Source organism: Dryobates pubescens, chromosome 8, assembly GCF_014839835.1.
Source record: "Dryobates pubescens isolate bDryPub1 chromosome 8, bDryPub1.pri, whole genome shotgun sequence".
In the NCBI taxonomy this organism is placed as follows: domain Eukaryota; kingdom Metazoa; phylum Chordata; class Aves; order Piciformes; family Picidae; genus Dryobates; species Dryobates pubescens.
Window position 1 is genome coordinate 41915872 of NC_071619.1, and position 21801 is coordinate 41937672.

General features: G+C 49.8%; 1 protein-coding gene across 1 annotated transcript in view; it reads right to left on the minus strand.

Moving 5' to 3' along the window:
• The window catches only part of MAN1A2 (mannosidase alpha class 1A member 2), a 198738-nt gene extending 184600 nt beyond the window's left edge, over positions 1-14138 (minus strand). The window contains exon 1 of the mRNA XM_054163250.1: positions 13289-14138. Within this exon, the coding sequence (XP_054019225.1) occupies positions 13289-13596 (308 nt within the window). The 5' untranslated portion in view covers positions 13597-14138. The remainder of the gene's footprint in view (positions 1-13288) is intronic.
• Positions 14139-21801: the final 7663 nt, after the last annotated feature.

Below are 21801 nucleotides of genomic sequence, written 5' to 3' on the forward strand. Positions count from 1 at the left end.
AATTTGGATCACACTTTCCCCTCCACAAGAACCCAGGACAGCAGAACAGCCTTTAGGAAGCCATGGATTGGTGATTAGAGCTCTGGGACAACAGACACATGCTTGCATCATCCACAATCATTAAGTTCAGAATTAAACAGCCCTCAGTTTTTCTGAGATAAACCTGATTAAAAAGAGATTTAAAAGGACACTAGAAACAAGGTTCTTAGTCAAACTAGTATCATTTTTTTCCAGGATGGAATTTTCTTTCTTTGGGGGCAGGGGAAAGAAAAACAAAGCACAAAGTGGGGAGAATATGGTAGGTTATCCAGGAAAATCACACCCCTTCTACTTTAACAAACATCTTTTCCCTTGGTTTATTTTATCTCAAGCCCAGAGAGTGGCTTCAAGTTTTGGTTTTAAAGCACAGAGCAAACTTTATTTCATAAAAGCAATGACATTTGAGGTCTTTTCCAGCCTTGTTGATTCTCTGATTCTATGTAGTCCCGAGGTGTTGGGTGACAGGTTGGACTTGGTGATCTTTGAGGTCGTTTCCAACCCTGTGGATTCTATGAAAACAAGCAAATCCTACAGCCCAGAAGGCCAGCTCTCAATGAGGGGTTTTAAAATATACCACAGAAAGTATGCAAGTGTCCCTGGTGGGGCTGCTGGTGGACAAGGTCCCTATGAGCCAGTAATAAGCCCTCAGAGCCAAGAAGGCAAACAATATTCTACAGTGCATTAAGAAGAGTGTGGCAAACAGGTCAGGGCAGGTTCTCACCCACCTCTACTCATAGAATCAACAAGGTTGGAAAAGACCTCAAAGATCATCAAGTCCAACCTGTCACCCAACACCTCAGGACTAACTAACCCATGGCACCAAGTGGGGGTGATGATTGACACCTGCCTAAACATGAGCCACCAGTGTGCCCAGGGGGCCAAGAGGGCCAATGGCATCCTGGCCTGTATTAGGAATAGTGTGGCCAGCAGGAGCAGGGAGGTCATTGTGCCCCTGTACTCTGCATTGGTTAGGCCACACCTTGAGTCCTGTGTCCAGTTCTGGGCCCCTCAGTTTAGGAAGGACATCGAGACACTTGAAGGTGTCCAGAGAAGGGCAACAAGGCTGGGGAGAGGCCTTGAGCACAAGCCCTGTGAGGAGAGGCTGAGGGAGCTGGGGTTGTTTAGCCTGGAGAAGAGAAGGATCAGGGGTGACCTCATTGCCCTCTACAGCTACCTGAAGGGTGGTTGTAGACAGGAGGGGGTTGGTCTCTTCTCCCAGGCAACCAGCACCAGAACAAGGGGACACAGTCTCAAGCTGTGCCAGGGGAGGTTTAGACTCGAGGTGAGGAAAAAGTTCTTCACTGAGCGAGTCGTTCGTCATTGGGATGTGCTGCCCAGGGAGGTGGTGGAGTCGCCGTCCCTGGAGGTGTTCAAGGGGAGATTGGACGTGGCACTTGGTGCCATGGTCTAGTTGTGAGGTCTGTTGGGACAGGTTGGACTTGATGATCCTTGGGGTCTCTTCCAACCTTGGTTATACTGTGATACTGTGAAACTACCAATGCAGCTTGCCTGTGCACACTTCCAATGCCTTGCTGGCCTACAAACACTGCTGAACCTCAGCCGAGATGAATGTCGTCTTACAGAAGTCCTGCAAGCAGCTCTGAGCACACATTAGATGTGAGAATTGACATTTCTGCATGCTGGTGTTAACAGACACAAAGTAATCTCATTTAACAGCTTTTAAAGCTTCACACTGCAAGAAGACACTTTCATCCTGCGCGCTCCCTTCAAGATGTGGTTTTGCTCATGCCATGCTGATCAGATTACAAAAGGCTAAGCCAAATGAAAACCTCAAACTCACTCTCTCAGACAGAACTGCAGAAAACAGTCACCTGTCCAAAGCCTCAATGGCAGCACCATGGCAAGGAGCTGGAGCAGCTTTCACAAAATTCTCTGCTGGCTTAAGAATCCTTTCAACTGGAAAAGATCCTGAAGATCACCGAGTCCAACCACTCCCGAACGCCACCAAGGCTGGTGTTAAATCACGTCCCTAAGCAACACAGCTCAGCTCCAGGGTGGGGCTGGGCATTCAACCACAGAATCACCAAGGTTGGAAGAGACCTCAATGATCATCAAGTCCAACCTGTCACCACAGACCTCATGACTAAACCATGGCTCCCAGTGCCACGTCCAGTCCCCTCTTGAACACCTCCAGGGATGGTGACTCCACCACCTCCCTGGGCAGCACATCCCAATGGCTAACAACTCTCTCAGTGAAGAACTTTCTCCTCACCTCCAGCCTAAACTTCCCCTGCCACAGCTTGAGACTGTGTCCTCTTGTTCTGGTGCTGGTTGCTTGAGAGAAGAGACCAACCCCCACCTGGCTACAACCTCCCTTCAGGTAGCTGTAGACAGCAAGAAGGTCTCCCCTGAGCCTCCTCTTCTCCAGGCTAAGCAACCCCAGCTCCCTCAGCCTCTCCTCACAGGGCTGTGCTCAAGGCCTCTCCCCAGCCTCGTTGCCCTTCTCTGGACACATTCAAGTGTCTCAGTGTCCTTCTTAAATTGAGGGGCCCAGAACTGGACACAGGACTCAAGGTGTGGCCTAACCAGAGCTGAGTACAGGGTAGAATGACTTCCCTGCTCCTGCTGGCCACACTGTTCCTGATGCAGGCTAGGATGCCACACCTCCCTAGGGAGCCTATTCCAGGGTTTGAAATCCCTTTGAGTGAAGAAATTTCTTTTAATAGCCAGTGTGGGGTAACTTGAGGCCATTTCCTTTCATCCTATCCCTTGTTACTAGAGAGATCAGACCAACACTCACCCTGCCCTAAGGTCCTTTCTCAGGAAGTTGTAGAGAACAAGGCGGTCTCCCCTCAGCCTCATTTTCTCCAGAGCAAACAATCCCAGTTCCCTCAGCTGCTCCTCACAAGACCTGTCTCCAGATCCTTCACCAGCTTCCTCACCCTTCTCTGGACCTGCTCCAGGGCCTCAATCTCCCTTATACTGCAGCACCAAATAAAAGCACGCAGCACTCAAGGTGTGGCCTCACCAGTGCCCAGTCCAACAATCCCTTCCCTGGTCCTGCTGGGCACACTATTCCTGTTACAGGCCAGGATGCTGTTGGCTGCCTCAGCCACTTGGGCACATGCTTGCTCATCTTCAGCCAGCATGCTGACCAACAAAGCCCCAGTCTTTCTCTGCTGGGCAGCCTTCTAGCCACTCTTCCCCAAGCCTGGAGCATTCGTGGGGTTGTTGAAGCTCATACAATTGCCCTCAGCCCATCAATCCAGCCTGTCAGGACCCTGTCTGTTGCCTTCCTAGCCTCCTACACTCCCTCCCCAGCTTAGTGTCATCTGCAGACTTACTGAGGGTGCACTCAATCCCCTTGTTCAAATGAGTGATGAAGAAAGGCCTTACAAAATGTTTCACTCTTTGCCCACATGCAGTCTCAGTTCAATGGCTAAGAAAGTATGTACACCCACAAGGCATGTCACCAACTCTGTGATCAGTTTCATGTACATTTGTTGTATGAGAGCAAAAAGCTGCCATTCAGAACCAGCTGAGTGGGATCAAAATGTTAACAATTACCACAGGAGATAATCAAAAGATTGGAAAACTTTTACTGTGCTGCGTGCCCCTAACTAACCATGCTGCTTACTACCAGCTGCACTGCTACCCTCCAGCAGCAACTCACCTTTTCACTTCAGTTCTGTTGAGATTTTTAGATCCACCAAACTCCCAGTGAACCCAAGGGCTCTTTCCTCCCCCCCCATTAGCTGGCCCAAATCCAGCCAGCAGGCCTTCTGAAGTTTTCCCACAGCTGGCTGTTTGCCAGCATGCAGACAACAAGTTAAAAGTTGGTGTGGCTTTGGGGTTTTATTTCCACAACTGGAAAGGCTGAGAGCTGGAGAACACCAGCATTTGACTCCTCTCTTTCCTAGCACAGGAAATACTGGGACAAACTGGAGGACAGCAATGTAACTTGAAGAATCAACATGTGATGCAGGCTGTACAGCAGATGGGGTGAAGGACATCTAGACAGATGGTCCAGAATTTGCATTTTGCAATGCAAAGATGAAAGAGCTTCCCAGCCTACAACATACTGCACTAATTCCAACAGAACCTGGGAAATAACAAGGCAGTACCCTCTCCCACAGCCCAGCACAAAGTCAGGAGGAATTCAAATTGAGTTTAGAGGTATAACCACAGACTCACCACCACAGTATCACCAAGGTTGGAAGAGAGCTCAAAGATCATCAAGTCCAACCTGTCACCACAGACCTCATGATTAAACCATGGCACCAAGTGCCACATCCAATCCCCTCTTGAACACCTCCAGGGATGGGGACTCCACCACCTCCCTGGGCAGCACATTCCAATGGTGAATGACTCTCTTGGTGAAGAACTTTCTCCACACCTCCACCCTAAACCTCCCCTGGCACAGCTTGAGACTGTGTCCTCTTGTTCTGGTGCTGGGTGCCTGGGAGAAGAGACCAACTCCCTCCTGACTACAACCTCCCTTCAGGGAGTTGTAGAGAGCAAGAAGGTCTCTCCTGAGCCTCCTCTCCTCCAGGCTAAGCAACCCCAGCTCCCTCAGCCTCTCCTCATAGGGCTTCTGCTTGGGGCCTCTTCCCAGCCTTGTTGCCCTTCTCTGGACACCTTCAAGTCTCTCAATGTCCTTCTTAAATTGAGGGGCCCAGAACTGGACACAGGACTCAAGGTGTGGCCTAACCAGTGCTGAGCACAGGGCACAATGACTTCCCTGCTCCTGCTGGCCACACTATTCCTAATGCAGACCAGGATGCCGTTGGCCCTCTTGGCCACCTGGGCACACTGCTGGCTCATGTTCAGCTGCTGTCAACCAGCACCCCCAGGTCCCTTTCTGCCTGGCTGCTCTCAGCCACTCTGACCCCAGCCTGCAGCACTGCATGGGGTTGTTGTGGCCAAAGTGCAGCACCTGGCACTTGGATTTGTTGAATGCCATCCTGTTGGGCTCAGATCTCAATCCTCTTCTCAAAACTGAATCCAGAATAGAGAACAGCACCTGGCTACTAAAAAGTCCAACTGAGGAAAGCCTCCAGGAAGGATGAGTAGTGCCCTCCACAGAATCACAGACTGGTAGGCACTGAAAAGGACCTCTAGAGATCATCTAGTTCAAAACCCTTGCTAAATCAGGGGCACTCAGAGCAGGCAGCACAGGAACATGTTCAGGTGGATTTTGAAAGCCACCAGAAAAGGAGACTCCACAACCTCTCTGGACAGCCTAGTCCAGTACACCAGTACACTCACAGTAAAGTTTTACCTTATGTTTAAATGAATCCACCTGTATTCTAATTGGTGCCCACTGCCCCTTGTCCAGAGCCCAGCCCTATCTTCTTGACCCTCACCCTTTAGATATTGAAAAGCATTGATAAGATCCCATCTCAGCCTGCTCTTCTCCAGGCCAAACAGCTCCAGATCCTGTTACAGGCCAGGATGCTGTTGGCCACCTCAAGCCACTTGGGCACCTGCTTGCTCATCTTCAGCCAGCATGCTGATCAACAAAGCCCCAGTCTTTCTCTGCTGGGCAGCTTTCTGGCCACTCTTCTCCAAGCCTGGAGCACTCATGGGATTGTTGAAGCTCATACAATTGCCCTCAGCCCATCAATCCAGCCTGATCCATAGGATCTGGCCCTATGAGCTTTTCTTCACAGGAGAGATACTCCAGTTCTCTCAGCATCTTCTTGGCCTTCTGTTGGAATCTCTCCAGTAGTTCCCCATCTCTCTTGAACTAGGGAGCCCAGAATGAGACACACTACTGTGTCCAGTTCTGGGCCCCTCAGTTTAGGAAGGAGGTTGACTTGCTGGAACGAGTCTAGAGAAGAGCAACAAAGTTGGTGAGGGGTTTGGAACATAAGCCCTACGAGGAGAGGCTGAGGGAGCTGGGGTTGCTTAGCCTGGAGAAGAGGAGACTCAGGGGTGACCTTATTACTCTCTACAACTACCTGAAGGGAGGTTGTAGACAGACGGATGTTGGTCTCTTCTCCCAGGCGGCCAGTACCAGAACAAGAGGACACAGTCTCAGGCTGCGCCAGGGGAGGTTCAGGCTGGATGTTAGGAAAAAGTTCTATACAGAAAGAGTGATTGCCCATTGGAATGGGCTGCCTGGGGAGGTGGTGGAGTCACCATCATTGGAGGTGTTCAGGAGCAGACTTGATGGGGTGCTTGGTGCCGTGGGTTAGTTGTTTGGGTGGTGTTGGATTGGTTGATCAGTTGGATGTGATGATCTTGAAGGTCTCTTCCAACCTGGTTTATTCTATGTATGTATTCTATGTACTCCAGGTGTGGCCCCACTAGGACAGAGTAGAGGGGGAGGAGAACTCCCTCAACCTGCTGGCCACTCTTAATGTGCCCCAGAATACCATTGGCCTTTTTGGCCATTGCTGGCTCAAGGGCAATTTGTTGGCCAGAAGCATTCCCAGGTGCTTCTCCACAGAACTGCTTTCCAGGAGGTCAGCCCCTAAGCTGCACTGGTGCAGGTTTATTTCTCACCTTGTTGAGCTTCATGAGGTTCCCCTTTGCCAAACTCTCCAGCCTGTCCATATGACAACACAGCCTGACAGGGTGTCAGCCACTCCTGGCTTTTGTATTATCACCAAAGTTGCCTTGAGTACCTTCTGTCTCCTTATACTGCCCTTGCAACAGTTTCACCAGCTGAAGACTGACACCAGGCAGTTTTTGCCCTAGACATAGGAGATGTTTCTGAACCCTGACTTGAAACATACCACACCTGCCCTCTTCAGGTCCATAGGTCTCACCATGAGGACTGCACCTCCTGCATGTAGCACTCTATAAATGCTCTGATCCTGGATGCAGCACCTCAGCTTAAACTCAGAGCCCATGTTTTAGAGACTGTGCAGAGCATTCTGAAGACAGGCTCAACCTCATGCAATAAGAAAGCCTGCATGGAGTGGGAGTTGTGGCCTAGACAGAACTGGTTTTACAGTATCAGTCAGGGTTGGAAGGGACCACAAGGATCATCTAGTTCCAACCCCCCTGCCATGGGCAGGGACACCCCACACTAGATCAGGCTGGCCACAGCCTCATCCAGCCTGGGCTTAAACACCTCCAGGGTCAGGGCCTCAGGCACCTCCCTGGACAACCAGGGCTTCACCACTCTCATGGGGAAGAACTTCCTCCTCACCTCCAGCCTGAATCTCCCCACCTCCAGCTTCATTCCATTCCCCCTAGTCCTAGCACTACCTGAGATCCTGAGCAGTCCCTCCCCAGCCTTCTTGTAGCCCCCTTCAGACACTGGAAGGCCACAATGAGGTCACCTGGGAGCCTTCTCTTCTCCAGACTGAACAGCCCCAACTCCTTCAGTCTGTCCTCACAGGAGAGGTGCTCCAGCCCTCTGCTCATCCTCGTGGCCCTGCTCTGGACACCTTCCAGCACCTCCAGATCCCTCTTGTAATAGGGGCTCCAGAACTGGAGGCAGTACTCCAGATGGGGTCTCAGCAGAGCTGAGCAGAGGGGGAGAATCACCTCCCTTGCCCTGCTGGCCACACTTCTCTTGCTGCAGCCCAGGAGCTGATTGGCTTTCTGGGCTGCAAGTGCACACTGAGAGCTCCTGGTGAGCTTCTCCTCCACCAGCACCCCCAAGTCTCTCTCCAGAACTGGAGGCAGTACTCCAGGTGGAGTCTCACCAGAGCTGAGTATAAAAGTGGCTTCTGATTTTTCAGGGGGGAAAAAAAGAACAAACAGGTTCTCTGAACCACAACAGCAGATACTCTTCATTACACTAATGAGCTGTGCCTCGAAGGAAGGTGGGAGAGGAAGAGCAGAATGTTTAATGTATTTTCATACTTGATGGCACGGCAGAGGAAGACAAGACACACTGAGTAATAGAGGTTAAATTATCTCCTATGTCCACTGAAACTATGGCTAATTAAGTCAGACAGACCAGAGAAGACAAAGGTATTCAAAAGAAGTATATTCTTTCATGTTCTTTTACACACAAGAAAAACCCACCACCATAAACAAGGAAGAAATTAAGACTGAAAGCTCTCCAAACTCCTTTCTGCTGCTTTCAGCCTCCTTAGAGACAGCAGCTGCTACTGTCACAGGAAGAAAACAATATACTGAGCAACAAAACCCCAGCACTTCCAGACTATTGGCATACAGCTTGTTGAGCCACAACTGGTCATATTGGACTCCTGAGCTTACATCTTTGATTCTATGAAGATAACTGTGCTAGGCACAGTCAAAGGCATGCTCTGCTCTGAACTATACCTATTCACACACAGCTGGCAGTCAGTGGTATCAGCAGCTCTTGCTGTCACACTGGTGAGGTGATGCATGGTGGGGGTTTTAACGACAGGGAGGAATTATGAATTGAAGAAATTACCTCAAGATACAACTCTGCAAACTCAGAAGGATGAATTTTTGGTACAAAAGTAGTCCAAGTGCTGCCACAAAAGTAGCTTTGAGCTCATAAAATGTGTTGCTTCTGAGATTAACCTGCTTTTAACACACAAATGATCTCACCTTTGTCAAGAGCAGCTGCTTGACAGGCTGGAGAGGTGGGCACAAGCCAACCTCAGGAGGTTCAACAAGACCAAGGGCAGGGTCCTGCAGCTGGGTCGAGGCAATCCCAGGCACAAATCCAGGCTGGGCAGGGACTGGCTGGAAAGCAGCCCTGAGGAGAGAGACTTGGGGGTGCTAGTGGAGGAGAAGCTCACCAGGAGCTCTCAGTGTGCTCTTGCAGCCCAGAAAGCCAATCAGAGCCTGGGCTGCAGCAAGAGAAGTGTGGCCAGCAGGGCAAGGGAGGGGATTCTCCCCCTCTGCTCAGCTCTGCTGAGACCCCACCTGGAGTACTGCCTCCAGTTCTGGAGCCCCTATGACAAGAGGGATCTGGAGGTGCTGGAAGGTGTCCAGAGCAGGACCACGAGGATGAGCAGAGGGCTGGAGCACCTCTCCTGTGAGGACAGACTGAAGGAGTTGGGGCTGTTCAGGCTGGAGAAGAGAAGGCTCCCAGGTGACCTCATTGTGGCCTTCCAGTATCTGAAGGGGGCTACAAGAAGGCTGGGGAGGGACTGCTCAGGATCTCAGGTAGTGATAGGACTAGGGGGAATGGAATGAAGCTGGAGGTGGGGAGATTCAAGCTGGAGGTGAGGAGGAAGTTCTTCCCCATGAGAGTGCTGAAGCCCTGGAATGGGTTGTCCAGGGAGGTGGTTGAGGCCCTGTCCCTGGAGGTGTTTAAGCCCAGGCTGGCTGAGGCTGTGGCCAGGCTGACCTAGTGTGGGGTGTACCTGCCCATGGCAGGGGGGTTGGAAGTGAATGATCCTTGTGGTCCCTTCCAACCCTGACTGATACTATGATACTACTATGCTTGATATATCATTATAGAAAGAAATCTGCTCAACTTTCCTATTACAGATAGTTATTTTCTTCCTTTTTAATCTGATGAATCAAGGAGGTTATTGAGCATTGGCATTTTCCACTCCTTTACAATGTTTTGTTTTGGTTCCCTAGGTATCTTTCAGACCTATGCCTGAATAAACACCTAAGAGAGCTGGAGAGTACCTTGCAAGTGAGAAACACTTTAAGTGTGAGAAGAAATACAGAAGTTTGAGAGGAGTGACAGTTACCTAAAACCATGTCACAGATTTTGAGTGATGCACAACTTTGTTTGGCACAATGTGTCTTCAGAACTGTGCTGCTCTCATCCCTGTACCTCTGCAATATCCTATTTGAGATGGAGGGAAATTCACTTCTGGGAATGAAACAGATTTTAAAGTGCATGGGTATGCACACATCTTCAAGTCTTGGATTTGAAGTCTTTTCCACTCACCCTCCTCCCAGAGGCAAAATTTTGTGGTACACCTTTCCAACAAAGGTTGGACTCAATGATCTTAAAGTTTGTTTCTAACAGAAGCCATTCTATGGTTCTATAGCCCGTTCCCCAGGCATTATCCTGCAAGTGCTCACAATGAGCTGACCTGTGAAATGAATAGCTAAAAGGACTTGCACTACACCACATCCATCTCCCAAACATAAATTTTTGTTTCATTCCATATTTTAGAATATGGAATAAACCAGGTTGGAAGAGACCTTCGAGATCATCGTGTCCAACCTATCATCCAACACCACCTAACCATGGCACCAAGCACCCTATCAAGTCTCCACCTGAACACCTCCAGTGATGGTGACTCCACCACCTCAACACATTCTTTTAAACAAATTCTTATAAGAAGGCTGGGGGTTGGGGTTTTTTTGGTTGATTAGCATGGTTGGTAGTTCTTGAATGAGTATTTAAGAATACCAGAAAGGGAGGGGCGTGTCTCTCCCTTTTTCTACCTGGAAGGTGAGAAGGGAAGAGGAACAGAAAGCAGTAACAAAAGAGGTTAAAGGAAGGGGTAACCATTGCAACAGTAATAATTTGAAAGAAAACATTCAAGAATGTCAAGTGAGCCAAGGGAAAGAGGTGGGAAAGCAATGTGTGCAGTACAGAGAAGAGACAGTGAGAACCATTATCCCTACACCCAAGACTGAAGGATGTCTTCAGTGTTAACCAACCATCCTCTAGCTACATCACTGATGCATTTGGATAAAAAATAGAAACATGAATGCCCTCCAATAGCCTGCAAAGCTCAAGATGTAAGGGGCAGGGGGAAGGGAGCATTAAAATATTACAGTCCACAAAAATATTATAGTTCACATACCAAGGGAGTGGCATAAAGATGTATGCTTTAAGTCATTTGAGGGCAATAGCAGTCACCAAACCAACATTATCTGTCATGTCATGATCAAGTGTATACTTGATATAAATGATCTTTGATCCAATTTCCTCTGAAGTCCCACAACTCTTGGAAACACAGCTTGTTGATCCATCACCCCACTTCACATCTTAGACCACATCCTCCTCTGTGTTATCATTAGCTCAATTTCTCTTGATCCTTTGTGCCATAACTTCACAGTGCCATCGACACAAGGATACTTAGGGAGTAACAGACACTTGCCTTTGCTCCTTGACAGTAAGATGAACAAAGTTTTCCACCCCAAACAGAGATCAAAAATAATCTAAACTTCACTTTTCAGGATCCTATACTTTCTGTGGAAGTCTTTGCAATCCAGGAGCTGGCATTCAGCAATGAGAACGGCAACAGGTGTTCTATGGGAAACAGTCACCAGCTCCAAAGCTACCAAATGCCCTAATTGATAAGCCCATGTGGAAAGAAACAATAAACAACCAGCTGCTCCAAAAATACAAAACCTGGCTTCACAGTGCTTATGGTGGCATTCACACAAGGGTCTTACAACCAGGCTAAGCATTCGGGCTTTTGGTAGTTAAGACGTGCTTGAAGTAATTGAATAGTTTGCAGGGCCAAACCAACAGGAATGGTATCTGCTCTGGTTCAAATAACTCCAAAGTCAATCAGCAATGAATGGGACATGACAGAGACTGTCATTTTGGCTGGGGGGGCAGGGAGAGGTATACATACAGCTCATTGAAGAGAGTTAACTGGTAACAGGATAAATACTTTAAGAACACATCCCAAGCAAGCCAAATGCATTTAGCTCTAAGAGTTCCAAGTTGCTGCTTATCTCCAGATGGCAGACAAAAATGGTATGCACTCCAGTGCTAAAGCTATAGTCTCAGTAATTACACATAATAAGGAAACCTGAAAAGGACCCACAGAAGTAGGTTAATCAAGAGCATCGCTCCAGAAGAACCAGTAAATGCCTTTCTCTCTTGCCCATCTACTGGGCAACACAAGGTGCAACAGTCAGAGCTGGAGGTTGAAAAATTCCTGAACACTTTTTGTCTCATCTGCCTTCTGTTTCAGACTCTGGTTCTGACTGCATCTTACCCCAGGGACTGGGGAAGCTAAGAAATAAGATCACAAAATGAAAGATGAGAACTTCAAAGGCATATTAGAGTGTCTAAACCTATGTTTTGTGCAGCTTTTAACTTCACCAGCAATTAACATCACAGACACGAGAAGCCCTTGTTAAATATTAAGCACCCATGCCCTCTCAGTGAGGGAGAAACAGCTCATGGTAAGTGCCCCAAGACATTCAGCAGCTAAGATGCCTCAGAAAAATACAGTATCACTAAGGTTGGAAGAGACCTCGAGGATCATCGAGTCCAACCTGCCTCCACAGACCTCATGACTAGACCATGGCACCAAGTGCCACGTCCAATCCCCTCTTGAACACCTCCAGGGACGGTGACTCCACCACCTCCCTGGGCAGGACCCTACTCAGGGTCCTAACAGATGAGCAAAAAAAGAGGAAATTATATCCTTTCCTTTTAAACAATCGCAAATAACTTTCAAATCATTCTCCTACCATGTTCATAGGGTATTTTTTAAACTGTTCTCAGAGGAACACTATCAGCACAAGTAACCTTTCTTTAAATCTCACTGTATTGCTAATTTGGGCATGGAAGAGCATGTATTTTATCACTCATCACATTTTACACATCTTTGACAGCAAAGAGACATCAGTCAGCTTTGCTCTGAAGCAATTAAAATATGCTACAAGCAAACCTACTGCCTAACCCTTATTGAAGTGTTTTAATCTCGCTTCTGAAGGCTTAACTTCACGTGATCCAGTCTTGAACACTTAGAAGCTGGCACCATACAAAGCTTTGTGGCCCCCAAAATGCTATCAACAGCATGACATTTACCCCTTGTCACCCTTAACGACTATTTTATCGCCAATTTCTTTACACTGGCAAACACGATGAAGGAACTTAACCACCAGCACCACCAACCGTCTGGAGCAATATTAGAAGAAATTAATTCAAGGGCCAGGAAAGGTGATTGTGCCTCTACCAGTTCTGCAACCTGTATGTCACAGGCTGACAGCCTCTGGGTCACAAACATGAAGTCTCAGCCAGATCTTAGTTCCTGCCACTCTGTTTCTAGGTATGCAGGTAAATGCTATAGAAAAAAAAAAATCTGCGGTAGGTTCCCAGTCAGTTTGCCATTAACTCAACCCCTTTTTTTTTCCCCACAACTGACCGAAGGAATGGATTAAGGTGAGAATCACTTAGTCAGTCACCGGAGGAGAACTCGTATTTATCCTCCCAGGAGGCTAAATTCACACTGGAAAAGGAAACATGGAGCCACAACCACAGATGGCAGCTGGAGGACACCAGGCTAGCGCTCAGAAGTTGATACACGTTGGGAAGACAGAAGGATGCGAGAGAGAGGAGCGACAGCTGCACCTGAAGGGCCGATTTTCACAGCTGTCCCCTCCACCCGGTCCTGCTCCCAGGGACACCCGCTGGCCACTTCGTACCAGCCAGGAAAGCACCTACCTGTGCCGGTGCTCGTCGTGCCCCTGCCCGTGGATGAGGAAGCCGCCGAGGTTCTTGTCCCCTTTGCTAGTATCCACGTGTGGAATGAGCACATCCTCCAAGCCCAGGTCAAAGCGCTTGTGCTTCGAGGAGTCGGGGAGGAAGAAGAACGCCCCGAAGCACAGGGTGATGAAGGCACTAAGAATAAGGAGCAGGATAAATTTTTCGGAGAGTCTCAAGGTAGCCCTGTGGTGAGGGAAAGCGGAGGCCCCCAGGTTCAGGGGGGGCAACCTCCGCCCGGAGAGCGGCAGCAGGGCGGGAGTGGTCATCCTGCCGCTAGCGAGTACCCCGGCGGGGCTCGGCGCGGCCCCTCAGCCCCTGCGGAGGCCGGCCCTGGCAGCTGGGGCCCGGCTCGACTCGGTCGCCTCCCGGCCCGGCGCGGGGGCTGGGGGCGGCTTCACCATCCTCCCGCGGGCGCCGCCCCGCGTCCCCGCGCGGGGGAAGGGAGAAAGGGAAGGGAGGGAGGGAGGGGGGGGCCGGGCCGCCCTGACGGCCCCCGCCCCCCCGGGGGGCTCGGCTGCCCCACTACCTGCGCACCCCGCGCTTCCCTTCCCTCGCCCCGAGGCCGGCAGGGCCCGAGCGGGCGGCTCCGGTCAGCGGCGCTCCCTCAGCTCCGCGGCCGCTCGGCTGCGGGACACTGCCGGCAAGCAGCAGCAAGCTGCTAAGGAGCACCCGGCCTGGCTCTCAGCGTCCCTGCGCCCGCCTCCCCTTAGCCGGGCAAGGCGGAAGCTCATCCCCGCCGCGCCGCCCCGCTGCGAACGGCGCCGGGAAGGGCCACCGCAATTCCACTCCGGACCCTTCTTCCCCGCCCCCACTGCGCCTGCGCGGCGGCGGGCGGCCGGCGCAAGCGCAGAGGGGAAAGCGAGGTCTGGAGGAAGCCGCTGTGAGAAGGGCAGCGCTCCTTGGGGAGAGTGGGACCGCTGAGGGACTGAGCCTGCCCGCGCTCGGCCCTGAAGGAGGCGGGGGCTGGGGCTGAGCCGTTCAGCTCAGCGTGGTTTTGCCGGTGCCTCGGCATTGCCGCCTCCGGAGCGCGGCGTCTTCCCGCAGCGCTGCGGCAGCCGCCGCTGCCTCTGCCTGTGCCTCTGCCTCTGCCTCGCCGCGTTGGTGCCGGCGCTGAAGGTGGCGAAACTCCGTGTTGTTTGTTTTGCAGCAACACCTGGGCCGGCTGGAAGGCTGGGCAGAGCGAAATCTCGTGAAGTTCGGTAAAGGCAAGCGTAGGATCCTGCACCTGAGCAGAAATAACCCCCTGCATCAGTACAGGTTAGGAGCTGACCTGGAGAGCAGCTCTGCAGAGAAGGACCTAGAAATGCTGCTTCACAAAGTCCTCATGAGCCAGCAGTTTGCCCCCATGGCCAAGAAGGCAAATGGCCTCCTGGAGTGCACTCTGAAGGGCATGGCCAGCATACTCACGTCGAGGGAGGTTCTCCTTTGCTACTCTGCCCTTATGAAGCCACACCTGGAATACTGTGTCCGGTTCTGTGCTCTCCATTTCAAGAGGGACAGGACAACAAAGAATGCTGAGAGACCTGGAGCATCCCTCTGAGGAGCAGAGGCTGAGACAGCTGGGGCTGTTTAGCCTGGGGAAGAGCAGGCTGGCAGGGGATCTTCTCAATGTTTATCTAAATGTGAAAGTCAAGAGGATGGGGCTAGGCCTTTTTCAGTGATAGGACCAGGGGCAGTGGGCACAAACTAGAACACAGGAGATTTTCAAGTGAGCATAAGGAGAATATTCTTCACTTGGAGGGTGCCAGAACACTGCATCAGGCTGCCCAAAGAAGTTGTGGAGTCTCCTTCTCTGGAGAGCCTGGACACATTCCTGTGTAACCTGCTCTAGATGAACCTGCTTTAGCAGAAGGGGTTGATTGAGTCAGTAAATTTGCAGATGACACCAAGCTGGGAGCAGATGTTGATCAGTTAGAGGGTAAAAGGCTCTGCAGAGGGACCTTGACAGGCTGGACAGATGGGCAGAGTCCCAACATGATGACATTCAAACAGTCAAAGTGCCAGGTGCTGCCGTTTGGCCACAACAACCCTATGCTGTTCTACAGGCTGGGGTCAGAGTGGCTGGAGAGCAGCCAGGCAGAAAGGGACCTGGGGGTACTGGTTGACAGCTGGCTAAACATGAGCCAGCAGTGTGCCCAGGCAGGCAGGCCCAGGCAGAGGGCCAATGGCATCCTGGTCTGCATCAGAAATAGTGTGGCCAGCAGGAGCAGGGAAGTCATTGTGCCCCTGTACTCTGCATTGGTTAGGCCACACCTTGAGTCCTGTGTCCAGTTCTGGGCCACTCAATCAAAGAAGGACATTGAGACACTTGAATGTGTCCAGAGAAGGGCAACAAAGCTGGGGAGGGGTCTGGAGCACAGCCCTGTGAGGAGAGGCTGAGGGAGCTGGGGTTGCTTAGCCTGGAGAAGAGGAGGCTCAGGGGAGACCTCATTGCTCTCTCCAGCTCCCTGAAGGGAGGTTGTAGCCAGGTGGGGGTTGGTCTCTTCTCCCAGGCAACCAGCACCAGAACAAGAGGACACAGTCTCAAGCTGTGCCAGGGGAAGTTTAGGCTCAAAGTGAGGAGAAAGTTCTTCCCAGAAAGAGTAATTGGCCATTGGAATGTGCTGCCCAGGGAGGTGGTGGAGTCACCATCCCTGGAGGTGTTCAAGAGGGAATTGGATGTGGCACTTGGTGCCCATGGTTTAGTCATGAGGTCTGTGGTGACAGGTTGGACTTGATGATCTCTGAGGTCTTTTCCAACCATATTGATTCTATGATTCTATGATCACCAAGGTCCTTTCCAACCCCTGTCAGGCTGTGATTCTAGGAGAAAAAAAAATGTACAGTGTGTGGAGCCTTGTAAATCATCCTGGGAAGCCCCATGGAGAAATAATAGCCATCTCTAGTATAAAAGACACATCCTGAGAGGGCTGCACAGAGCTCTGATACGAGCATGCACTGGTACTCCATGAAGGTGTCAGGCTGTGTCTCTTCTTATGAGGTTATTTTCATCTGTCCAGGGAATCAGGCTGGGTAGTGGATCATGCTGCCTGGGGCAGCCCTCCTGAGACAGCTGAGGGCTGAGAATCTACAAGGGCTTGTGGCAGGTCTAGTGACTTCAACTGTTTGAGCCATGCAGCTTCCCGAGCTGCTTTAAACCTATGGGAATAGTAAGGCAGACGTGGTATGAGAAGAAGCATAGATGGAGTGGTAGGCAGAAAACATATCTGAATATTTAACTGACCATTTTACACTACCTAGAGAGGCTGTGGAGTCTCCATCTCTAGAGGCATTCCAAACCTACCTGCTTGTGTTCTTGTGTGATTTATTCCAGGTGATCCTGTGCTAGCACGGGATATTGGACTGCCCCCTACCATCTGTGTGTGATTCTGTGATGCCCTGGGCAGCCTGTTCATAAAAGCAGGAGGGAGGAAAGGTTAGCTCAACCTGTTAAAGTGAGATTACCTGGCCTGGAGAGGATATCCAAGGTAGAAGGCAGCATCCCCAGGCTGTGGTGCAATTGACAGGATGAGAACTGAGTGGTAGTGGTGGGCAGGAGCTCCTTGAAAGGAATCCCCTGAGCCAAGCTCCAGAAGAATGACGAATCCAATCTTCAGGTGTACATACACAAAGAAAGCAGGAGAGAAAGCATAGAGACAAGTGGTGTGCAGAAAGAGTAGGCACAGTGCCAAGAGTGGCTTCACAGAATCAATAAGGTTGGAAAAGACCTCAGAGATCATCAAGTCCAACCTATTACCTAATACCCAACACCTCAGGACTAACTAAACCATGGCTTCAAGTGCCATGTCCAATCCCCTCTCAAACACTTCCAGGGATGGTGACTCCACCATCTCCCTGGGCAGCACATTCCAGTGGCCAATTACTCTTTCTGGGAAGAACTTTCTCCTCATCTTGAGCCTAAACTTCCCCTGGTGCAGCTTGAGACTGTGTCCTCTTGTTCTGGTGCTGGTTGCCTGGGAGAAGAGACTAACCCCCACCTGGCTACAATCTCCCTTCAGGTAGTTGTAGAGAGCAAGAAGGTCTCCCCTGAGCCTCCTCTTCTCCAGGCTAAGCAACCCCAGCTCCCTCAGCCTCTCCTCACAGGGCTGTGCTCAAGGCCTCTCCCCAGCCTCATTGCCTTTCTCTGGACACCTTCCAGCATCTCAATGTCCTTTTAAATTGAGGGTCTCTCTGCTGTTGCCAGTGCCCATGGCTGCGGTGCTGTAATGAGTTAACTCAAGGGTTAACCTGCCTACTCCCCCAACACAGAACTGAGGGAAAAATAACACACAAAAACTTGGGGTTCAGATAAAAAGAGTTTACTGAAAAAATGTGATAACATAAATGCACAGTTACCTTAGCTAATAAGCTAATTAATCTACTAATACCATAGCTTGGGCTATTTGCATAAGAAGCACAGCAAAATACAGGGGGCAAAAACACCATAAAAGAAAACCAGCATACTGCCCCACTCCCACTCTAGAATAGAATAGAATAGAATAGAATAGAATAGAATTAACCAGGTTGGAAGAGACCTTTGAGATCATTGTGTCCAACCCATCACCCAGCACCATCTAATCAACTAAACCATGGCACCAAGCATCCTATTCAGTCTCTTCCTAAACACCTCCAGGGATGGTGACTCCACCACCTCCCTGGGCAGCACATTCCAACGGCAAATCTCTTTCTGGGAAGAACTTTTTCCTCACCTCCAGCCTAAACCTCCCCTGGTGCAGGTTGAGACTGTGTTGCCTGGGAGAAGAGACCAACCCCCATCTGGCTACAGCCTCCCTTCAGGTAGTTGTGCCATCAGGTAGTTGCCACCATCCCAGCAGAAAGGAGCCAACACCCCCAAAAAACAACCTGGCACTCAGAAGCCACAACAGGAACAGGAAGCCTCTCATGTTCCAATCTCGATTTCAAGCCCTGTAATACTTTGCTCCAGTCAGCACTTCCATTGTGGATCTGGCATGAGGCAGGATGGTCTGAATAGCATCAGACTAAAACTCAGCCGGTGCGCTTGGCCCCAGTCACAGCAGCTACTGGTGTGACTGAGCAGAGCAGGTTTGGTAACAGCAATACAAGGTCTTTAAGCCTGTTGTCAATCATATACTTTTATGCTTTCCTTGAAATGTTTTGAATTTGTGAGGAATTATGCTTTGGTGTTAAAAAAAGCGTCCCAAGTCCAGCTGGGCATGCTGTGTTACAGAATCCAGCAACCTGCCCTCATTGTGAAGAACTTCCTCCTAATATCCAACCTGAATCTACCCTACACTAGTGTAAAAACAGAGGCCCTTACCCTATCACTACAAGTCCTTCTGAACACTCCCTCCACAGCCTTCCTGTAGGTCCCCTTCAAGATACTGATATGCTTCTATGAGGTCTCCCCAGAGCCTTCTCCTCCAGGCTGAACAACCCCAACTCTCCCAGCCTGTCTTCATAGGAGAGGTACTCCAGCCATCTGATCATCTTCATGGCCCTCCTCTGAACCCACTCCAGCAGGTCTATGTCCTTCCCATGTTGAGGACTCCAGAGCTGGAATTAATGAATGTTAGTGCTCAGCTTCTGGTGTAAGTGTGGTGTACTGTGGAAATTAAGCCTTCAAGAAAGGTTAATCTGGGAGGGTTCCAGGGAAGGAAAGCAAGTGAGCTAATAAAAAAATACTCCAGTGGTCAATGTAGTGACACAAGTGTTGGTGGGTCAAAAAAAATCCAGATTACTAAACCCTTGGCTTCAGTCAGATTATCTGAAGCTAACTGATCAAGGTGAAGGAGACCACCTTCTACACTAAGATCCACTCTAATCAATCCATATGTCACTGTCACAGAATGGTAGGTGTAGGAAGGGACCTCTGAAGATCATCTAGTCCAACTTCCCTGCTAGAGCAAGATGACCTAGAGTACATCACACAGGAAAGCAGCCAGGTGGGTTTGGAATGCCTCCATAGACAGAGGCTCTACAACCTCTCTGGGCAATCCGGTCCAGTGCTCTGTCTCCTTCAGAGGGAAGAATTTGTCCATTCTGTTTACATGGAACCTTCTGTATTCCAGTTTGTTCCCTTTGCCTCTTGTCCTGTCACTGGACACTGCTGAGAAAAGCCTGCCTCCACGCTCATGTCCTTTAGACATTGATAAGCACTGATCAGATCTCCCCTCAGTTTCCTCCAGCTGAAACAGCCCCAGTTTTCTCAGCCTTTCCTTGTAAGGTAGATTTTCCATGACCTTAGTGCCTCTCCACTCTCTTCTGTTCCTTGTACTTCTTGAACTGGAGAGCCCAGAATGTCCTCACATCCACATTAGAAATCTTACAGAATCTTAAGAAGTCTTACAGAATTAACCAGGTTAGAAAAGATCTTCGAGATCATCGAGTCCAACCTATCACCTAACACCATCTGAGCAACTAAACCATGGCACCAAGTGCCTCAGCCAGGCTCTTCCTGAACACCTCCAGTGATGGTGACTCCACCACCTCCCTGGGCAGCACATTCCAATGGCCAATCTCTCTTGCTGGGAAGAAATTCATCCTAACATCCAGCCTGAACCTCCCCTGGCACAGCTTGAGACTGTGTCTTCTTGTTCTGATGCTGGTTGCTTGGGAGAATCACACCTTGCTGGGTCATTTTGCCTAATGTATCAGAGAGAATGGCCTTTCCAGTCTGTCCACACATCTAAATTCCCATAGCAACCTACATTTTTTCTCCTTCTTCTCTTTTTTTTTCCTTTTTACAAAGAAGACCCAAAACAACGTTGTGCAGCAGGCAGATGGACCCTGCTAACTAGTGAAAAATACAAGTAGTCTTGCACTAGTGCCAAAAACACAAGACCCTGCTAACTAGTCTTACACTAGTGAAAAGCACAACAAAGTGAGAAGCTTTGCCATGATAAAAGCCAAAGAGCCTATGTGGGTCAGAGATGCCAAAGAGATGGCATAGATGAAAAGAGCTGCATTATCAGTGATACTACAATGCCCTCCAGCCACTACAGCAACTGAACCTAGCATTTTCTGTTGTTACTGGCCCAGGAGGGCCAATGGCTTCCTGGCCTGCATCAAGAACAGTGTGGCCAGCAGGAGCAGGGAGGTCATTCTGCCCCTGTACACTGCACTGGTTAGGCCACACCTTGAGTCCTGTGTCCAGTTCTGGGCCCCTCAGTTTAGGAAGGAGGTTGACTTACTGGAGCGTGTCCAGAGAAGGGCAACAAAGTTGGTGAGGGGTTTGGAACACAGCCCTGTGAGGAGAGGCTGAGGGAGCTGGGGTTGCTTAGCCTGGAGAAGAGGAGACTCAGGGGAGGCCTTCTTGCTCTCTACATCTACCTTAAGGGAGGTTGTAGACAGGCAGAGGTTGGTCTCTTCTCTCTAGCAACCAGCACCAGAATAAGAGGACACAGTCTCAAGCTGTGCCAGGGGAAGTTTAGGCTGGAGGTTAGGAAGTTCTTCATAGAAAGAGAGATTGGCCATTGGAATGTGCTGCCCAGGGAGGTGGTGGAGTCACCATCACTGGAGGTGTTCAGGAGGAGACTTGATAGGGTGCTTGGTTGCATGTTGAAGGTCTCTTCCAACCTGGTCTATCCTATCCTACTCCTATTCTATTCTATTCTATTCTATTCTATTCTATGCTATGCCATGCTATGCTATGCTATGCCATGCTATGCTATGCTATGCTGTGCTATGCCATGCTATGCTATGCTATGCCATGCTATGCTATGCTATGCTATGCTATGCTATGCTATGCCATGCTATGCCATGCTATGCTATGCTATGCTATGCTATGCCATGCTATGCCATGCTATGCTATGCTATGCTATGCTATGCCATGCTATGCCATGCTATGCTATGCTATGCTATGCCATGCTATGCTATGCTATGCCATGCTATGCTATGCTATGCTATGCTATGCTATGCCATGCTATGCTATGCTATGCTATGCCATGCTATGCCATGCTATGCTATGCTATGCTATGCCATGCTATGCTATGCTATGCCATGCTATGCCATGCTATGCTATGCTATGCTATGCTATGCCATGCTATGCCATGCTATGCCATGCTATGCCATGCTATGCTATGCTATGCTATGCCATGCTATGCCATGCTATGCTATGCCATGCTATGCCATGCTATGCTATGCTATGCCATGCTATGCTATGCTATGTTATGCTATTCTACTGCAGCATCAACAGGTTTCAGCTGGCCCCTTGGCCATTTCTACCATCTTCTAGTTTTGATCTGGTAAACACAAATAACTTCAACTACCTTCAAGTCTTCACTTGTTAAACTGCTTTCACACACACAGTCTGAAAAAGCAGCTCAGTCCACCAAGACTTCTGTTCTCCAGTATTCCACCCCTCGCTTCACTCTTCTCTGCCAACTGCTAGCTCTTCTTTTGCATTAAAAGGCTGAGCAGAAGCTTCCAATGTCTTTGTAAAGTGCTTCTTTGTGTTTAGCTCGCTGTGAAGATGAGACATTTCTGTAGTGCTTGTAGTTTGTGGTGACCTT